The sequence below is a fragment of the Phaethon aethereus genome (assembly GCF_964289735.1).
Source record: "Phaethon aethereus genome assembly, chromosome: 13".
NCBI lineage: Eukaryota > Metazoa > Chordata > Aves > Phaethontiformes > Phaethontidae > Phaethon > Phaethon aethereus.
Window position 1 is genome coordinate 13,107,500 of NC_138589.1, and position 17,566 is coordinate 13,125,065.

Here is a 17,566-nt window from a genome sequence, read left to right on the forward strand (position 1 = left end):
GACGGCGTGGTTACGCTCAGCACTGCTCTGAACGTGAACGGGAAAACTCGGGGACCAAAAGGTCCCGCGGCAATAATGTGGCGTGAGACGCTGAGCTACGGCATGAAGAACGCCCAAGGGTGAAAAAATACCTGTTCCTAAAGATCATCATAGATTCATTAAGGTTGTAAAAGACCTTTAAGATCATCAAGTCCAACCATCAACCCAACACCACCATGCCCCAAAGTGCCACGTCTCCACGGTTTTTGAACACCTCCAGAGACGGTGACACCACCACTTCCCTGGGCAGCCTGTGCCAATGTCTGACCACTCTCTCACTAAAGAAATTTTTCCTAAGAGCCAATCTAAACCTCCCCTGGTGCAATTTGAGGCCATTTCCTCTCATCCTATCAAATGTTTACCTGTATGTTAAATCAAGTAATTTCTCCTCCAAGTGCACCTAATAAATAAAGAATGTTAAATAAAGCACTTAGGCCTGTTTGTATTTTATTTTTATTACAGAAAGAAGACAATTACAAAATTAATTTTTATACAGGTGAAAATGTAATCGAGTTTAGAAAAATGAGACCATTTTCTGCAAAGCTTATGGTGGTGAAATTGCAACACTGAGACTACGTTTGTAAATGTAAGAAAACTTAAGAACAATACTTGCAAAAATGTACATAAATGCATGGGAAATTCAAAGGTGAACACATAAAAAACCAAATTCTTTAAAAGAGAACAGCAAACCAGTCATCAATGGAGAAATCGTTCTTTTACTAAAGTGCTAATCTTATTTTGCAGGAGTATTCCTTCCCCTCGGTCCATCAAGGCTAATCTTCTGGAAAAGAAGAACCGCATCGACAACACAGAGAACAAGCAATACAAGACCAAACACCTATAAAAATAACGATAACGTTAGTTTTCTTATAGAATCTGTTATCTTTTACTGTAGTGACTCATCTACCGTTCCTCAAAGAAGCAGTAAACACATCTTGCTAAGTTGGTTCTGGCCTTCTAAATATGCATGATGTGAGACAGCTGATAAATTAAATAACATCCATATTTAAATCCCATCAGCCTTTCATATAGCAGCCTACACCCTGGCTTTGTTTGATGTTTGTCTGAAGCCTTGGAGATGATGTGTTCTCCTTGAAAGCTAAGCTGATGCGGCATTATGCCAGCCAGTGCTTTCATCCTAAATGAAAACTCTTCTGTCTCTTTAAGGATTGCCTAATTATTGGTGTTGACCTAGAGACAAGTCAACATTTGTAGAAACAAGCCTAGCAGGGAAAAAAATAGCACTCCTCTCCTCTGAAGCTCTGAATGCGACACATATTCCAAAGTGAGGAAAATGTGCCTAGGTATTTAAAAAACATACAACTTCAGGCCGGCACCTGGGAAAATGTGTTTGCAAAACGACCACTGAGGTAACTCGCAAACGCATGCAATTTTTTTCATGTAAGCATGTTTTAAAACGGAATTATCTGATCAGCAGGAGTAATGCTATAGCAAGCTCTTTCGGTTCAAGGCAGTTTGCACCCTAGGAACACAGGCCTAGGGGCAGTTCGGTGTCTCCCAACACTGAAGATATGACACATTCTGCCCAAACTTGTTTTCCAAGCTACCTGCTTAGGCTTCTGCTTCCAACTTAACTTTCATTTCTATTAATTTCACAACTGAGAATACAACTTTATTCTACCACAGCCAGTCACTTTATCAGAAGAAAGTGTCCTCTTTGCTTAGGCTGTCATCACCAGCAGCAGCAAGACAACAGCTCTGCACCTCTCTGGCTCTTAAGCTGATTTTGAAAAACTCCTGTGGCAAGTTCTGTGTTTCTTTTGGTTTCTCGCCACATTTTAGCTTATCTTGTATTTCCAGAGACTGAAATACTTTCAAAACTGAGTCTCCCCCCTCCTTGTTTATTAATGTTTGTTACATTTGTTTTAATTTGAATTAAAAATACTAGTTGCTTAAACTACTAAACTGGTTTGATCTTAAGTACACGAAAATCTTTATAGTCACAGTATCACTTAAAATCACATCCACTTGAAGAACTGAAATTGGTGAATAATGTTCCTACTTACTCCTCCAGCCAGTGTCCCATTGTTGGTCTTGATAATTATCGCAAAGAGGCACACTATGAGGAGGAACAACGCTGCAATCACCGAGTTGAAAATATCCTGAAACAGCCAGTGCAGGCAAAACATTTATTATGAAATACACACCTGGAGAAGAACGTGAATAGCTCCCAATATGGTACGAATCGTTAAAAATTGCTGGTTTACTGTGAAAATAGAATTACAGTAATAGCCATGTAAGGTCGATAGTGACACCCAGTGGTTTGGTGTTAAAAAGACTGCTTGTGATAAAACTTCATTTTACCTTTTTTTGCCCCTGTCAGATTTGTGCAACTTGGCTACGCCTGATAGACTAAAGCAGCAAATAAATTCTAAAAAAGGGAGGTAAGAGGAGAGCTCGTTCATATTTAAGTGGAAGCGTATGTTCGATTCGTGATGTAAATGAGGAGGACAGCGTTAGAAAGTTAAGCAAATGGTGCTCGTTACAGGAGGGGCCCTTATCGGGGAGAGGCCAGCCGTTCAGAAACGGGTGCCGAAGAACAGCCGCCTCCATTAGGGAAAGCCGGTTCAAGACGGAGGAAACGCCGGTTTGTGCTTTGCAGCGGCGGCCGCTGAGGCGCGGAGAGCGGCCCGCCCCGAGAGCGCAACCGCTGCCGCGCCCGCGGTACTCACAGCCAGCGGCCAGAACAGCCCGCTCAGCCTCTTGTCCAGCTTCAGCAGGTACAGGAGGAAGAACAGCGCCGTGATGAGCACCTCCATGACGGCCAGCGCCGTGTAGGCCCCGTGGGCGCGGGAGGCCGCGAAGCAGAGGAATGCGACACAGGCCACCAGCTGAAGGGACAGAGAGCGGCACGGGGGCTAGCGGCGGGACCCCCGGCGGCGCCCCACGCCGCCCCGCTCCCCTCAGGGCCTACCGCGCGGGCTATCTTCACGGCGCCCCGCGGGGAGCGGGGGAAGCCGGTATCCACCACCACCATGGCGACGGGACGAGACAAGCCTCAGCTGAGACGGCCACCGCTGCTACCGACACCACCAACGCGACCGCAGCCCCACCCCAAGCCTCTCCCGGCGGCGGAAGTGAGCGCGCAGCGGCCGGAAGCGGGGCGGGGCCGCGCCGGTGCCGGTGCCGGTGGCGGGGATGGGCCATGTGGCGGTTGGGTGCGGCCTGGGCGCGACCCGCGGCGCTGCGCGGGGCCCGAGGCCGGCGAGGCGCGGGGAACGGCGCGGCAGGGGCCGCCCACGCGGGCGGAGCGGCCGCGGGCTCCTCGGCGGGCGGCCTGGCGCTGCGCTCCCGGCCCGGCCCCGGCGGCCGTAAGTCTGCGGGCCGGAGGCGCGGGGCCGGGTCGCGGTCACCTGGGCTCGGGCAGCGGCGGGGAAAGGGAAGGGCGAGCGCGGCGGCCGGGGAGGTGACAGTCGCCGCCCGAACGGCGGGAGGCGGCGGCGGCGCGGGGGGAAGCAAGGGGCGTCGCTCGGCTCTTTCTAAAAGTCTGCGCCGGAGGTTACGTTGGTGCGAGGAGGCACCGACCCCACCGGCGGGGCGGCAGCGGGGCTGCCCGCAGCCTCCCCCCTGCGGACTGAGCACCCCTGCTTCCCCGCCTGGCGCCCGCCGCCTCCCGCTTGTCCTGGAAAGGGTCCGGTCATCCCAGCGGCGCCTGCTGACGTCTTACACGGGCAGTTCTGAGATGTGAGGCGCCTAAACTGCTCGTCTTGGGGGCGTCCTGCAGCCGCCGTGCTGACCCGTTTTTCCCGCGGTGGGCACGAGCTGCCGCCGGAGCTGCAGCGGCGGCCTCCTGACGGCGCGTGGGCTGCGCGCGTCCCAGTGGCTGTAGTGTGGAGGCCGGTGGGGCACTTAAGCTAACGCGGCCGTGTGTGTGTGCCACACGTGTCTGGTACGTGGTTACCGAAAGCCCTGAAGATGGGCGCTTTAGCAAATACGCCTGTTCAGCAATGGAGAACCTGAAAACTTGCCGGAGGAGCTCAAGAGGCTCAGCGTAACTGTAAGGTGCGAGGGCCTCCTTGGTCGTAACTCCTGTTCATTTCCGTTCCAGATAAACATCTGATACAGGAAGATGACAGGAAGACAGTTGTGAGTATTGGCGTTTTGTTCAGAAAGCTGCGTAAAACGTGCAGCCTCTTACTTTGTTGTAAGCCGAGTGTATGTATATTGGCAGCCGTTGGACGAGGTGGTTTTATGGCGTTGGGTGCTGGGTCTGTTACCGGGTCTTTTTGGGGTCGGTTTGGGGTCAGCGTGGCAGTTGCCCTATACAACCCTGCCTGTGAGGTGCTTTTTTTTTTTTTATTTGGACTCTAATTACTTTAAGCTATAAACTACCTTAAAACAGAAGAAACAAAAATTCCCTCAGCTTATTTTAATTGGGCAGGTTTTTAAAAATAAAAATTTTATGCATCTTAAGGTTTAAGCAATCTCTTTAACGGGTACTGAAATTGTTACTTCGGTTGGCATTTATTTTACATTGAAGCCTCTGAGGGCGACTTGTGGCAGGCAGTGTGGGCGTGGGAGGAGGAGCAGCCCGGCCACCACCCTCTGAAACTCTTGGGGGCTGTGGGAAGGGGTGGAAGCAGGGGCAGGCAGCTGCTGCTGCAGGGGTCCGGCGAGTAAGGTACCTCTTATCCTTACCCTTGCCGGGTAAAGAGGCAGGAGATGTATCTCAGGGAGAGAAAAAGTGGTCCGCGAGGTGTCACAACACCCAGACTGATCCCCAGTGTCTTCCTACAAAATAACCTATTTACGGTGTAAGGGAATATAGTATACTTGATATGGAAAAAGTATATTTTTACATATGCTGTTTGCTACTATGTGATAGTACGTTTTTTAAAAGGTCATACTATTTTTCATCAGATATGTATCGAGGGGAACATTGCAAGTGGAAAAACAACATGCCTGGATTATTTTGCACAAACTACCAGCATTGAGGTACTGGATTTACATTATTTACGTCATTAAGCAGTTGCTTGTCTTGACAAAATTGACAGTTGAGAAAGGAGCAGCAGGTTGTGAGCCAGTGCACTTACTGGTGCACATATTTGGCCCCCTCCTCCCCTAATTATTTATGGTCAAATTGTAGAAGAGAGATTTAGATCCTATGTAATGTAGTACTGGGTACTAAAATATCAGTAAAACCTGTGGATTAGAGTTTGTACCTCTGTAAAGCAGCAGCAACCCATGTGGGTTGGGCATGTTTGGGCATGCTTGTTTGCCATTTCATGTAACTTAGATCTTACGTGTATCTTGTAATAAGCAAAGTAAAAGTAAAGAAGTAATGATGTAAAAATACCGATGTCATGTAACTGAGATCCCAGTAAATGGATGTCTTTTAAAAAAATGCTAAATCTATTAGAATTTTTTCTGGTGATTTCTTAGAGTAGTATGGTTTTGATTTCATATTGCTTAGCACAAAATTAGGGGAAGGCCAGACTTACTGTATTTTACACAAAACTGAGATCAAACCTCAGTGAGCAATTGCATTTGCACCAGATATTAATACTTTTCTCAGAGGACTTGGGAACACATTTGTTAAGTTGTAGGATTCCTCATAGAAATGCTGGGTTGCCAGATGTTAGTTGGTAATTTAACAGGAATGATCCATATGGAGCAAATAGCTGTTAACTCAAGGATAACAAACATTAATTTGCATACGGTGCAACATTTTTTTAAAAAGCTAGTTAACTTCCCAGGCTTAGCAGGTTCTCTTAGGCCTGGCTCTAGAGTATCATTGGAGTTTTAGACCCTGTTTGAACCAGATAAGTCTCCTGTGATTTTACCTATTTGGGATAGAAGCTTTTCTGATCAGTTTCATAAAACTTTTGAATACGTTTTGTTGTTAGATCACAAAAAATTAAATGAAAAGTAATATGATAGCATTCTGATCCTTTCTTCCTTGGCTGACGAGCGTTACTCTGAGAGATTTGTGAGAAAATGAGCAGATCATTGAAAGGCAATCAGCACTCGGCTAAGCCATTCCTTCCCTTACGTTGTACTGATTTTGACTCAAAAAAGTGAAATTATATCCAGGCTCATTAGGTTATTAATCCAGTGTTTTATTTTGGGGGTTTAAAAATGCTAAGAAGATGTTGTATCTTTTTCTATTTTTTTAACCGTGTTCATTATTACCTTTTGTATTACAGGAGTCAGTGCTGTTTTTTGAAGAGGGATGAGCTTTCTAATACAAGTCCTGAATACTCTGACTTAGTGAATGAGTATTCAGTAAAAACAGTTGTAGACTTGTAGGGTCAAATTAAATATTTTGAATGTAGAAGATGTTTAACATGGAATAATTCTTTTTAACAAGGTTTTGACAGAACCAGTGACTAAATGGAGGAATGTTCGTGGTCATAATATCCTGGTAAGTGGCACAAATTAATCCCACAATTACAATTACTGTTCTTTTAGAAAGACACGCATGAGGACTTCTTCCCAACCAGCAAAACTGTTACGAAAGGTGTGGTCATAATCTCACACTGCAAAAAAGATAAAGCTCCACAATGCAAAAGACCTTTTGCTGTGATAAGACATGCATATAATAGAAACTTTGCATATAAAATGGGGTTTTGGCAAGGACTGGGTCTTTTATTGGGTGTGAGCTAACAAAATTCACAGAAAGGTAAGCTCTGAGTGTGACAGTTGTTTCTAAATCTACTTATACCTATTTCAAAGAAGGGAAGAACATCACTCAAAGTGAGGGGTGGATCTGATCGGTTAATGTTGTTTGACTGTTGAAGATAAGGAAAATTCAGTCCTTTGAGGTGTTGAGAGCTTCTGTTGTCTTCTGCGTAGTCATCGTTTCTTGGAACCATTCTGCACAAGTATGTCCCTTTGTCACAGCTGTGCTTGGAGAGGGTGGTCAGGGCCCTGACGAGGTCTGCAGATACGCTTTTGCCGGGGTGGTTGAAGTGGTTTCTGATGTCACTCTTCCCTGCTTATATGATCACCTCTGTTGCGAAAATCTCATTGTTGGCTGAGATGGGTATCTATGCTCAAGCCCATGTGGAATTCAGCGTAAACACAGTGGTGTGGATACAACCCAAACCATATGTGCCCAAACTTGCATTTAATGCCATTACTGCTAGTACAGGTCCTCCAGAAAAGTAAATTCTCCTTACTAGGAGTTGCTGATGCTTTTCTTATTAGTAAAGGGATGGGGTATGCTTGGCTGGGTCGCACATCTTCACAGCAACATGTGCACTTCAGGGTACTTTCTCATTCTGATCTGGGACAAGGAAAAGAAAGAGATCAGATCTGTGGGTGGAAGCCATGCTGCTGACTTAGTTTGTCACCTCAGCAAATAGACACTGAATGATGTCTTAGTTTGAGTCAGATCTTTTCTCTGCTTTGCAGGATAGACTGTTACTGGTAAGTGAATGTGTGTGTGGAATTGCAGCAATCGGAAAGAGTGGAAGACCTGACAACTGCTTTTAGGATACTTTGGGAAGAACAACTGTCTGTGTTAAAAGACACCTTTTCTGAGGCCCAGCCCACACTTACTGGAAACCCTATATGCATTTCTGGACAGACTGGGTATACTGAGAGTCTGTCAGTGCACAAAAATAGAGTAGCAGATACAGGTTTTTTAATTACTAAGCCTATTTGAGCTGTCTCAAATGAGCTATGCCTTGGTCCTGACTGTTCCAGGTGCAGTGTAACTAATCCCTGTTGTCTTCAGCGAGTGTTCTAAGTGCCCCACTTAGTGTCTGAGGACCCGGACTGTAATTCTTGATCTGCATTGTGGAGAGCAAACGGTCACTTAGTTCTTGTCTGACCTGGTGTCAGCTTTTTTGGTGCCCTCCTTTTAGCAATTCTGTTGTAATGCGAAAGCTTACAAAATACCCAACTTCATTTTTTTTGCTGTTTGACCTAACAAAAATGTCTGTCTAACCCCAGGGCTTAATGTACCAAGATGCCTCAAGATGGGGGATAACATTGCAGACTTACATACAGCTTACAATGTTGGAGCAGCATACCAGACCAATGGTAAACATATTTTTCTTTTGATTTAAAAAAAGAGTTCGATGCGGTTATGAGTAATAAGTATTTTTAACATTGTATCCAAAAGGTAAGATGTTGTTTGCTTTCTTTCCTTGTTCCTGAAGTGAGTATGAATGTATAACGCAAAGATGTTGCTGATATGCTCAACACGTTTTTCAGAAGGCGCGAAACATCTGCTTCCTACCTGCTCAGAACTTTTACTTCCCAAAACTAATATTGCTTTCTTTTGCACCATCCTTATGAGCTAGACTTGCACATATCTCTTCATCATAGCACATCAGTGACTTGTCTGTAATTGGTTTCTATGTAAATGTCACTATTTCAAACCTTTGGCAATCATTAGGTAATCTTAAAGACACTCTTGTTATTCATTCTGTGTCTCCATGCTGTTTAGCACAAACTTAGCCATTGCTTCTTGTGATTATCCAAGATACTTGCACTAAAATTTTCTATTGCTTCTTTTCAGACGGTTTTCATCCTTTTTTTTCTCAGTTTTTTCTTGTTCTGTCTCAATTCACACGTTCTACTTTTTTTATCAACACCTGTTCATTTCTCTTTCCTTCCTTCAGACATCTTTTGATACCTTCTGTGCTAAGTCTTCCATTCCCTGATCACAAGATCAGATCTTAGGTGGCACACTGAAATCTTAATGATTGTTCTTGCATTACGTTTTCTGAGTTTGTGTCAGGGCAAATGTTCAGCAGTACCACATATGATAGTTATACCGCACATATAATCATTAGGTTTTTCAAAGAGTTGTTTTTCCAGGATGATAGAAATCTCATTTTCTTGCAGAAAAAGCTCACTCAGAAATTCCTGAGGACCACCATGCGTTTCAGTCTGAGCTTTGCTGTCATTTGCCGTTTGAGCCTTGCCGGAGCAATTGTTGCTTCTGTGGTGACTAATGTGCAGAATACCTGGCTAGAAAGAGCCCTGCCAGGGTTGCCTTGCTCTGCAGGGGCCAGAGAGTGTCAGAGAATCTCTGAGAATAACAGATTAGTTATGGACGTGTTTAATAATGCAGTGACCATAAGTAAGATGAAGAACACTTGTTTTTTGTGGTTCCCACCCTCCCAGTAAATTTGTTTATCACAAGATCTGGAAGAACTGAAAATGTTATGTATCTCATAATGTAAAGGACATGATGTGCAATATGAGCTTGAAAAGAAACAAACCTGCTGGAAAATGTAAACTAGTCAGTGACTGTCAAGTTTTATTTTGTAGATTTCCCCCATAAGAATGATGGAGCGATCAATTCACAGTGCAAAGTACATTTTCGTAGAAAATTTGTATCGAAGGTATGGGATATGGTTTTCCATTTTACTTGCTTGGCTTAATTAGATTAAAAATAAAATATATATATATATATAAAAAATTGACTGATCATTTCTTAGGTAATTTGCATCTAAGTGGTCTGTGAAATCTCTCAGTTCTTTGTTGGAGTGGCAGCGTGTTTTGTATGAGATGTGCTGCCCACTGGTAGAACAAAACCTGTAGGACATGGGCCAGGCAAGGGCCTTTTTTAGAAGTGCTCTTGGGTATTTAGAACTTCTTGTTATTTAGAACACCACATATTGAAGTTATCTGCTCTCCAGCTGAATACAAAAGTCTTGCTTAAATCAAAGCAAACACATACGGAACAGGTAAAAAACGATGAGGATGTAAAGCACAACACTGTAAGAGGGAGAGAACTAGATAGTGTTATCTGGTGTCCAGGATTGGCATTTCTTGCAAGCAGGAACTTGAGTGACAAGCAGGAACTCAAGTCATGTGCTCAGAATCAGGATTCATAGGATCAAAACAGACTGCACACCTTGGTAGGCTAGTGAGTAAAGAAGGAACAAGAGCTGCTGGTCTCTAAATGTCACTTTCTGAATCAGGTCCCCACCCCCAGGCGTTCTTGGGCCAGGGGTAGAGCAGTTGGGCTTAACCTGGGTTATTTTGTTCTGGGGGTTAAGACTGTGGCCTGACGTAGAAAAAGCATTTAATATCTGGGTGATGTATAACTCATCCATTCTGTACTAACTAAAATAATGCCATAATTAGTACTGATTTCCTTTGTTGTCTGTGTTTGTTTGGGTGGTTTTTTTTGTTTAGAATGCTGACCTTCTATTGGGAAGTGTACATAACAGATTGTTGTTTTAATGGATTTTTCAGTGGTCTTAAGGGACAAAACCAGTTTCCTGCTGCTGTCTGCAGGGAGACTGGCTGCATGCCACAAGATGGCATCCATGCTCCGTAAACTCCTAGTCTGTTACTGCAACTGCTTTGAAATTTGAGAGAGAAGCAGTAAGATGCAAGGCAAACAGAAAGAGACATTATTTATCCCAGTCTGTATACAGTGGAAATGTAGTGGAGTGTCTTTCTCAGTTTTAATTACTGATGACTTTTTTTTTCTTCATTGTAGACAAAGTGCTTTTTTCCCAAAGACTGAGAACTTTATTGCTATGAGGCTCAGTCTGCTTGTGTCAACTCTATGTATTAATTTTGTAATACCATTTTTAAGGCCATCTAAGGTGTTTCCTGGCTTCGACACTTTTTAATGTTGGACAGAAGGCATTTGTTTTGTTTTGTTACAGCAAGCTAGAAGCCAGCTGATGCTACACATAGCAAACCGAAATATAATATAAGGGTGTCTAAAAGGATTCTAAATGAAACCAGGAAGAATTTGGGCTACATGAAAACAGCCATTTTGAGTCACATTAAAAAAAAAAATTAAATCTGTCCCCCCTCATGTCCTGTTTCCAGCGGTGGTCAAAAGTACTTGAAAAGAGTATAAGAACAGGATAAGCATTTCTTGTAATTTCTGAGCATATCCAGTAACTTAGAGTTTAGGGATTTCCTCATTCAGCAGTGGTTTCTCTGTAGTTAGTAACCGACAGGGAATTTCTTTTCCATGAACGTGTCAAGCTTCTCCCTAAGCTCATGTAAACCTTTAGTTTCCAGGATGTCCTACGGCAAGCAGTTCTATAGCTTTACTGTGTGTTGCGTGATCACTGCTCTATCCTTACGTGTCATAGTTCTTTGAAGCTCATCTAGACTTTTCTCAAAAACTAATACTTCTGAGTAAGAGGAAAGAAAACTGCATGTAAGAGAAGACACAGTGATAATGGGAGTGTGGAAGTAGTAGTAACCACAGCTACCGTAGAAACAAAGTCCATGTCAGAGTTATGAAAGCACGCTGACTCTCACACTAGGAGAAGGTATTGTAAGGTAGAGGCAGTACCCCTGTACTTAAAACAACTACTGTAGAGCCCTTATTAGGGTGTAGGGAAAGTCATCTTGGTAACTGCGGGTTTGTCCATCTGCCTCAGTATTTAGCACAACTTTAGAACACATCAGGAAGGAAAGAATAATTAAAGCTTTGGACAAAAATGTAAAGTCAGTGACCAACAACCCATCATGTTAGACTAATCTGGTAGTTGTGTTTTGTAACGTTCCCCACCTCCGCCCCCCAAAGAAAGGCATTCTCATCAATCTGAATGGAAGTTACGTATTTATCCAGGAGGTTTGGGAATACTTTCAGGAATGATTATTCATAAGTGCAGAAGCTGGTGGTGTAACCTGATAGGAAATCCCATTGAATGGGAGATACTGAAAGGGGATGTATCGGGCTGGAAGGAGGTTACTCATGCTGGATCAGTCTTTGGATTGATGCTTTGGTACAAAGGGTGAGAGTATGTTAGTAAAGTCTGTCATTCAGCTGAACTGACAACAGAAATTTCAACTATAAGATGAAAGACTGTAAGTTGAGAAGCAGAAATGTATATATTTATAGATAAATAAAAATTGATCTCAAAATAATGCTAGTATTGTGTAGCCCAGTAAATGTGACCCTTGGAAGTATCTGGCAAAGGGCTTCTGGGAGGGAGATGAAAATACTGGTCCTTTTGTACACAGCTTTTATGAGAGCTTTCCAACATTACTTTTTATACTTCTTACTGCTCATTCATGATCTATGAACTAAAACTGAAACAGGTGTGAAGCAGAGATACTGGCATGATCAAAAGAATGGAAAGCCTGTTTAAAGAGACAAAACCAGCTTGACATACTTGTATAGAAAAGTTGGGAGAATACACTTGTCACTTATGGGCACACTGGGTGCAAACACAAAACATGGGAGTTATTGAAATTGGAAAACTGTAGTAACAGAAGAATAATAAGATACAAAAAAGCTGCAGATACATCAAGGGCTAAAAATTAGAAGATGGTGTCTTAGCCATCAGAGGAACAAAGAGAAAATACAAACTTTACACTTGATACTTTTATGTAGAAGGATAATAGAGCCCTGTGGCAGGGGAAAGGCCTTATAACTTAAAAACAATTGCTTCCCATGCTGTGTTTTTTTTGTGTTCAACTGCTGCATGAAAATTTTTAAAATCATTCTGTAACTAAATGGACTTTGCAAAGGAAGATGCCTTTGTATCCTCCAGAGGCTTTTTCTTTCCTTGTTACTATTGCCTAGAAGGAATCTCCTGTCTCTGTAGGGGAGCGATCCTAGTTCTTGTGTACGTTAGTCAACATGCAAAAATTACACAGAGAACACAGGAGAGGTTGCTTATGTAGAAATTGAATTATGCCTATCTGATGGAAGGTCTGGAAAACAAAATTGACCTAAGGTATCTTTAAATTTTGCTGAAAATGTTATTTAAAAAAACCCCTCAGGCTTAAGCTATTCAACAGGTGTCTTCAGCAAAGGGATTGTTAAATAGGTGTATAGAAGGCATTTTCCCCATGAGAAGTATGTCCAAATGAAATAGAACTTTTTTTAATTCAAAATAAGACTTGGACTGAATGGGGTAAGCATGCTGCAAAGAGCAGAGGTTATTTTCTGCATCCTTTTTTTGTAAGAGAAGGTATTGCTTAGGGTCCCAGTCTTAAAGATGGAGAAGAATCCCTTATCTCTAGTCTACACAAGCTCTTATCTTTTAGGATAATGGTTAGTTTAAGCAGGGGATGAAGAGCTGGGGGAATATCAGGAATACCAGCTCTTTGATCCAATGTCACTCAGTATTTGTGTTTTGGCTTTGCAGGCATTTTTCCAGAGAGAGAAATAGAGTAAGATATGCGACGATGATGGAAGGCTTAAATTGTGAGCAATTGCTGTGAGCTTCTCCGGCATGCAGAGATCTGCATGAGTGTCCAAGTTCTTACTGCGATTGCGCATCTCAGTTTAGCACTGAAAGACACGCTCATGTTAGGTCTAAAAATGCAGAAGAATTTTAAATGTGTGCACGTGAGTATGCATGATATGTTACAGGGTAAGCACTAGCAATTCAGTCAGTCCCATTTGAATTCATAGTTAATTTATGATGTAAATCTTGTTCCATTCATGTTTAACTTTTGCAATAAAAACTTTACTTGGTAGGACTCAAACGTCAGCAAACTTCAGAAATTAAAACACCCTTTTGTGCCTTTTACGTTACCTGTATCTTTATGGATCTTGAACCTCATCCAGAATCCTCACAGGATTATCCAGGGGACTCCACTGATACAGGGAAGGCAAAGGCATGTTGTCTACAGGGCAGGTCAAAGCAGAATTGGCCTGGATGTATCTGGTTTTAGGGTAAGAATAGTGGGGCTTTTTCTTATTTCTCATTCCTTTTGACCTTCCTGTTTTCTCCATATATCTCGGAGAAAAGTAGCAGAATCGGTATTTGGCTTTTGTATACGCCTGCTATGCCGAAACATTTAAGATTGATGTATTAGAAGAGTAGCACTGAATTGTGTTATCCCATTTCTTGGGTGCTTTGGGAGGCAAGATATTCAGCTGGATGGCAGATAAAGAAGGGAGGTGGTATGTATACTCATTTGGCTTTCTTGCAACCTGAAGTGCAAATATATTTCTGGATTATCTTTACTCAGTTTTACCAATGATCAAAGCATGTTTCTAGGAGTATGGTTTAGAAATCTGTGGACTCTTTCTTCAGCACTATTTAAAATGCTGCAACTGGTCTTAATCATTCAGCTGGAGAGGACAGGAGCCTCTCAACCCCATGTCTTTTTTATATTTCTATTGCAGAAGCATTTAGGAAAGAGTGTGGAGTATGTGTTACTATCACCAGTTTTGAACACAGAAAAATGTAAAACCAGTAATATTTGACTAAGAATATAGGAATAAGTAAAAATTCCGACACTAGTAAAAATATAATATGTGATTCTTAGTATGTCCTCTATAGACTCCCTTTTACAGGAGTTGTTTGATATTTTATTATTCTTACTGAGATAAGTTTGGGACAGTTGTCTTCAGCATTTTCTATACTGAGTACAGAGTTCAAATTAAGCATGTTGAATATTTCAGCACTCTTTCCACAAATATTTCTTAACAGTGGGAGTAAATTTTATCTACATGGTGTCATTATTTTTTCACTGCTTTCTATATGGCTTCTGTAATGAATTGTCTGTACTGCTTAGTAAATCAAGCTTTTCTGGTGACATGCACTGCAGTAATTCAGATATATTTGAAACGATCCTGATCTAAAGAACTTGAGCAATAAATACCATTGACACTAATTTGTTGTTGTTGTACACATGTCAACATGGTAATGTTTTTCTTCTTAGTCACCAAGTAATTATTTCTTAACAGTAGTGGGAAAAATGATTGATGTTTGTAACTGTTAATAATAGAAACTGTTTTAGTAAGTACTTATTTTTCAAAAAGAAAAAGGTTTGGTTTTTCTATTGTATAAAGAATGCTTGATGAGGCCTTGAACTTGGGTGGGCATAATATTGGTCTTGTTTTCATTTCACATATGCTGGAGTAAATTGGGAGTAATTCTAGTCAAGTGAAAAAAATACGAGCTTATAATTGATCTGTGCATGCTGCTCAGTGAGTGATGACTTTTCTGTTTATTCAGTGGAAAAATGCCAGAGGTGGATTACGTTGTCCTAACTGAATGGTTTGACTGGATCCAGAACAACACTGATGTTGCGGTTGATTTGATAGGTAAAATTTTGATGAGATCTGGAGGGGCATGTTTGTGGGTAGGTTTCCTTACTGGGAAAAAAAAGAATTCTTGTTTCCTGGGTCATAAATAATCACATTATTCAGTATGATAGTGTTGCAATGTGTAGCATCAGGCAGCATGAATCCATGGAGTAATGCCAAAGGGAATGTTCAGTGGTGGTACCCAAGTCGGTGTTCTTTCCTTCTACAGTTTGTGAAGTAAGCTGCTGCTTTGCTTTTAAGGCTCATGCTTGAACATAACGATTATAATTTTTGTTATGGCAGTTTATCTGCAGACTTCTCCTGAAGTTTGTTATGAGAGGTTAAAGAGAAGATGCAGAGAAGAGGAAAAGATCATTCCTCTGGTAAGGAGTTCCTTCAATATATGTGGTTACAATGAGCTTTAAAAACTTAATTATTCCAATCTAAATACTACAATATCCTGAGTGTATTGCCAAAATGTGGTGCAGCTGTTTCCATTGCAAACAAAAACTTCAGTATTTAATTTTGATTTATTTTATAAAAATGATCTATCATGCACACAGACTTTCCCAAGTGTTATGTTTTAGCAATCAGTGTACTATAGCTTACTGTTTAGGTTGGAGTGTTAATCAACTGTTAATCTTCTCTAAGATGTAAAAAGGCAATTGCTTTTGTATCATTAAATGGCATAAAGGCACCCAGTTGAAGCACAAATACCTGTGCGTGCAGGTGCTGAAGATTTATGTGGGCACTTTCTGTTGTCTGCTATTACCCGGATGTTTATGCATGAAAAGTGTCTCTGCTTGTGTCTGAAAACAAGCAACTTCTTGAAAATCGTTAGCATGGAAACCTGCTTAAAAATAAACTGTAGTAACTGAATGATCACTTCCTGTGTCACAGTTTACAGAATGGTCCTTAATTAAACAAATTTTCTCCTAAAGAAAGGCTAACCAGAAGGAAATGTAGTTACAGAAGACATACTGTATACTACAAAGGTATCTCTAGTGTTTTGTAGTTCAGTAGAAGCAATTGTCGGTTGAAGATACATGCGAAGAGCTAAATTTTGGGCCATGTGAAATTTTGCCTTGGACAATAAATCCTTGCTGTAATGGATTTGAAGAGACGTCTTACTTTGCAGCTCTGCTGAAGGGGAGGCGGAATTAGGAATGAAAAATGTTAAGTGGTCGCCATGAACAAAAACGAGTAGTTGATGACAGGCAGAAGTGCTTTTAGAGGAAATTGAGTAAGAGGTAGAAGAAAGTGAACTGGAAATTTTAGGAAGATATATTGACACAGCAAGTGCCTTCAATACATACTATTCACAGTTTGCCTTTTTTGTCCTTACTTCTCTATTTTGTATTCTTCTCTGTAAAATCTTGAGCCACATTATACCTATGCAGGAGAAACATGGTTCTTGATCTTAAAAGGAGCTGAGCGCCCTGTCCTCCTGTAAGATGTGTGTCTTTGAGGTTCTTCATGGAGTAAAACCTTGTACTGGGAATTAATTTTTCTCAGAAACCTTCTGATGCTTTTTGTTTTTGTTAGTGGAAATATCTAATGCCGGCTTTTATGTGTAGTTCTTAACTACTTACCAAATACATAAAAATTGCAATGTGTGTTTCATCCCTGGGCATATGTACAGAATGTCTCTTTTCTAGGAATATTTAGAAGCTATTCATCAGCTCTATGAAGAGTGGCTCATTAAACACACACTGTTTAAAGTTTCCTGCCCAGTGCTTGTGAGTATTATTTTAGTTATAACCGATTAAGCACATGGAGGATGGAAATCTTCAAATATTGAGGTGTTATTTAATGGTAAAAGTAAAAAAAAAAAATCTGCTTTGCTAATACCTTTGGGAGAAGGAAAACCTCAGAAAAATGTTTACAACTATGCATAGTGTATAGCATAAAAGTTTGGTCTTCCACCTCTTCGGTGGAATTTGCGGGTCTGTTCCCCATGATTGCAGGATCAGACATGTAGCTTTTCAATGAATACCAAATTCTGAACACAAAGCTAACTGGACAGATCTCTAGGAGTGTATGGGTATGGGTTTGGCTTCAGTGGTAGTCCTGTTGTATTTTGCTCAAAAGTAACCATGTTTTATGCTGTCAGTTATTTCTAATGTTCATATTCTTCTTTTCAAGGTTATTGGAGCTGACCATGACATGCAGAAAATGATAGAAAAGTATGAAGAAAACCGGGACCAAATACTAAACCCATATAATATGCAGCACCATTTATAGAAGTCTGCAGTGGTTGTAGTTTAAAAAACATGTTTATGAGGTCTGATTTGGGGGCATTTTTGAGTATTTTTAATATTTCTAAATATAATGTTTTTGCTTTTGGATTATGCTTTGTAGAAAGTTGTGGACTTACTGCTATGAAACGTTCAGATACAAGTCATAAACAGAATATAAACCAATTCCCTTTCATGTTTTTAGGTTTTCCATCAGCTTTACTGTGCCAATTCTATTCAGCTAAAATATGTCTGTTTCTCCCATTTTCCACTTCACTGCTGCTTCCTATAAGTAACCTAAATTTCTTCTTTTTTTTTCCCCCAAAGACAATCCTAT

The 17,566-nt window shown here is 41.4% G+C and overlaps 2 protein-coding genes across 2 annotated transcripts; one reads left to right on the plus strand and one right to left on the minus strand.

Moving 5' to 3' along the window:
• Nucleotides 1–602: 602 nt before the first annotated feature.
• Nucleotides 603–3,037, minus strand: CKLF (chemokine like factor; the record flags this gene model as incomplete). Its single annotated transcript, XM_082005813.1, has 4 exons — nucleotides 603–877; nucleotides 2,067–2,162; nucleotides 2,733–2,891; nucleotides 2,975–3,037. The coding sequence occupies 4 exons, from the start codon at nucleotides 3,035–3,037 to the stop codon at nucleotides 773–775; spliced, it is 423 nt and encodes a 140-aa protein (XP_081861939.1). The 3' UTR covers nucleotides 603–772.
• A 168-nt stretch (nucleotides 3,038–3,205) lies between these two features.
• On the plus strand, nucleotides 3,206–17,236 carry TK2 (thymidine kinase 2; the record flags this gene model as incomplete). The annotated part of the gene is made up of 10 exons (XM_082005473.1): nucleotides 3,206–3,371; nucleotides 4,109–4,146; nucleotides 4,921–4,995; nucleotides 6,371–6,424; nucleotides 7,960–8,049; nucleotides 9,289–9,362; nucleotides 14,922–15,010; nucleotides 15,296–15,375; nucleotides 16,651–16,731; nucleotides 17,138–17,236. The coding sequence occupies 10 exons, from the start codon at nucleotides 3,206–3,208 to the stop codon at nucleotides 17,234–17,236; spliced, it is 846 nt and encodes a 281-aa protein (XP_081861599.1).
• Between the last annotated feature and the right edge of the window lie 330 nt (nucleotides 17,237–17,566).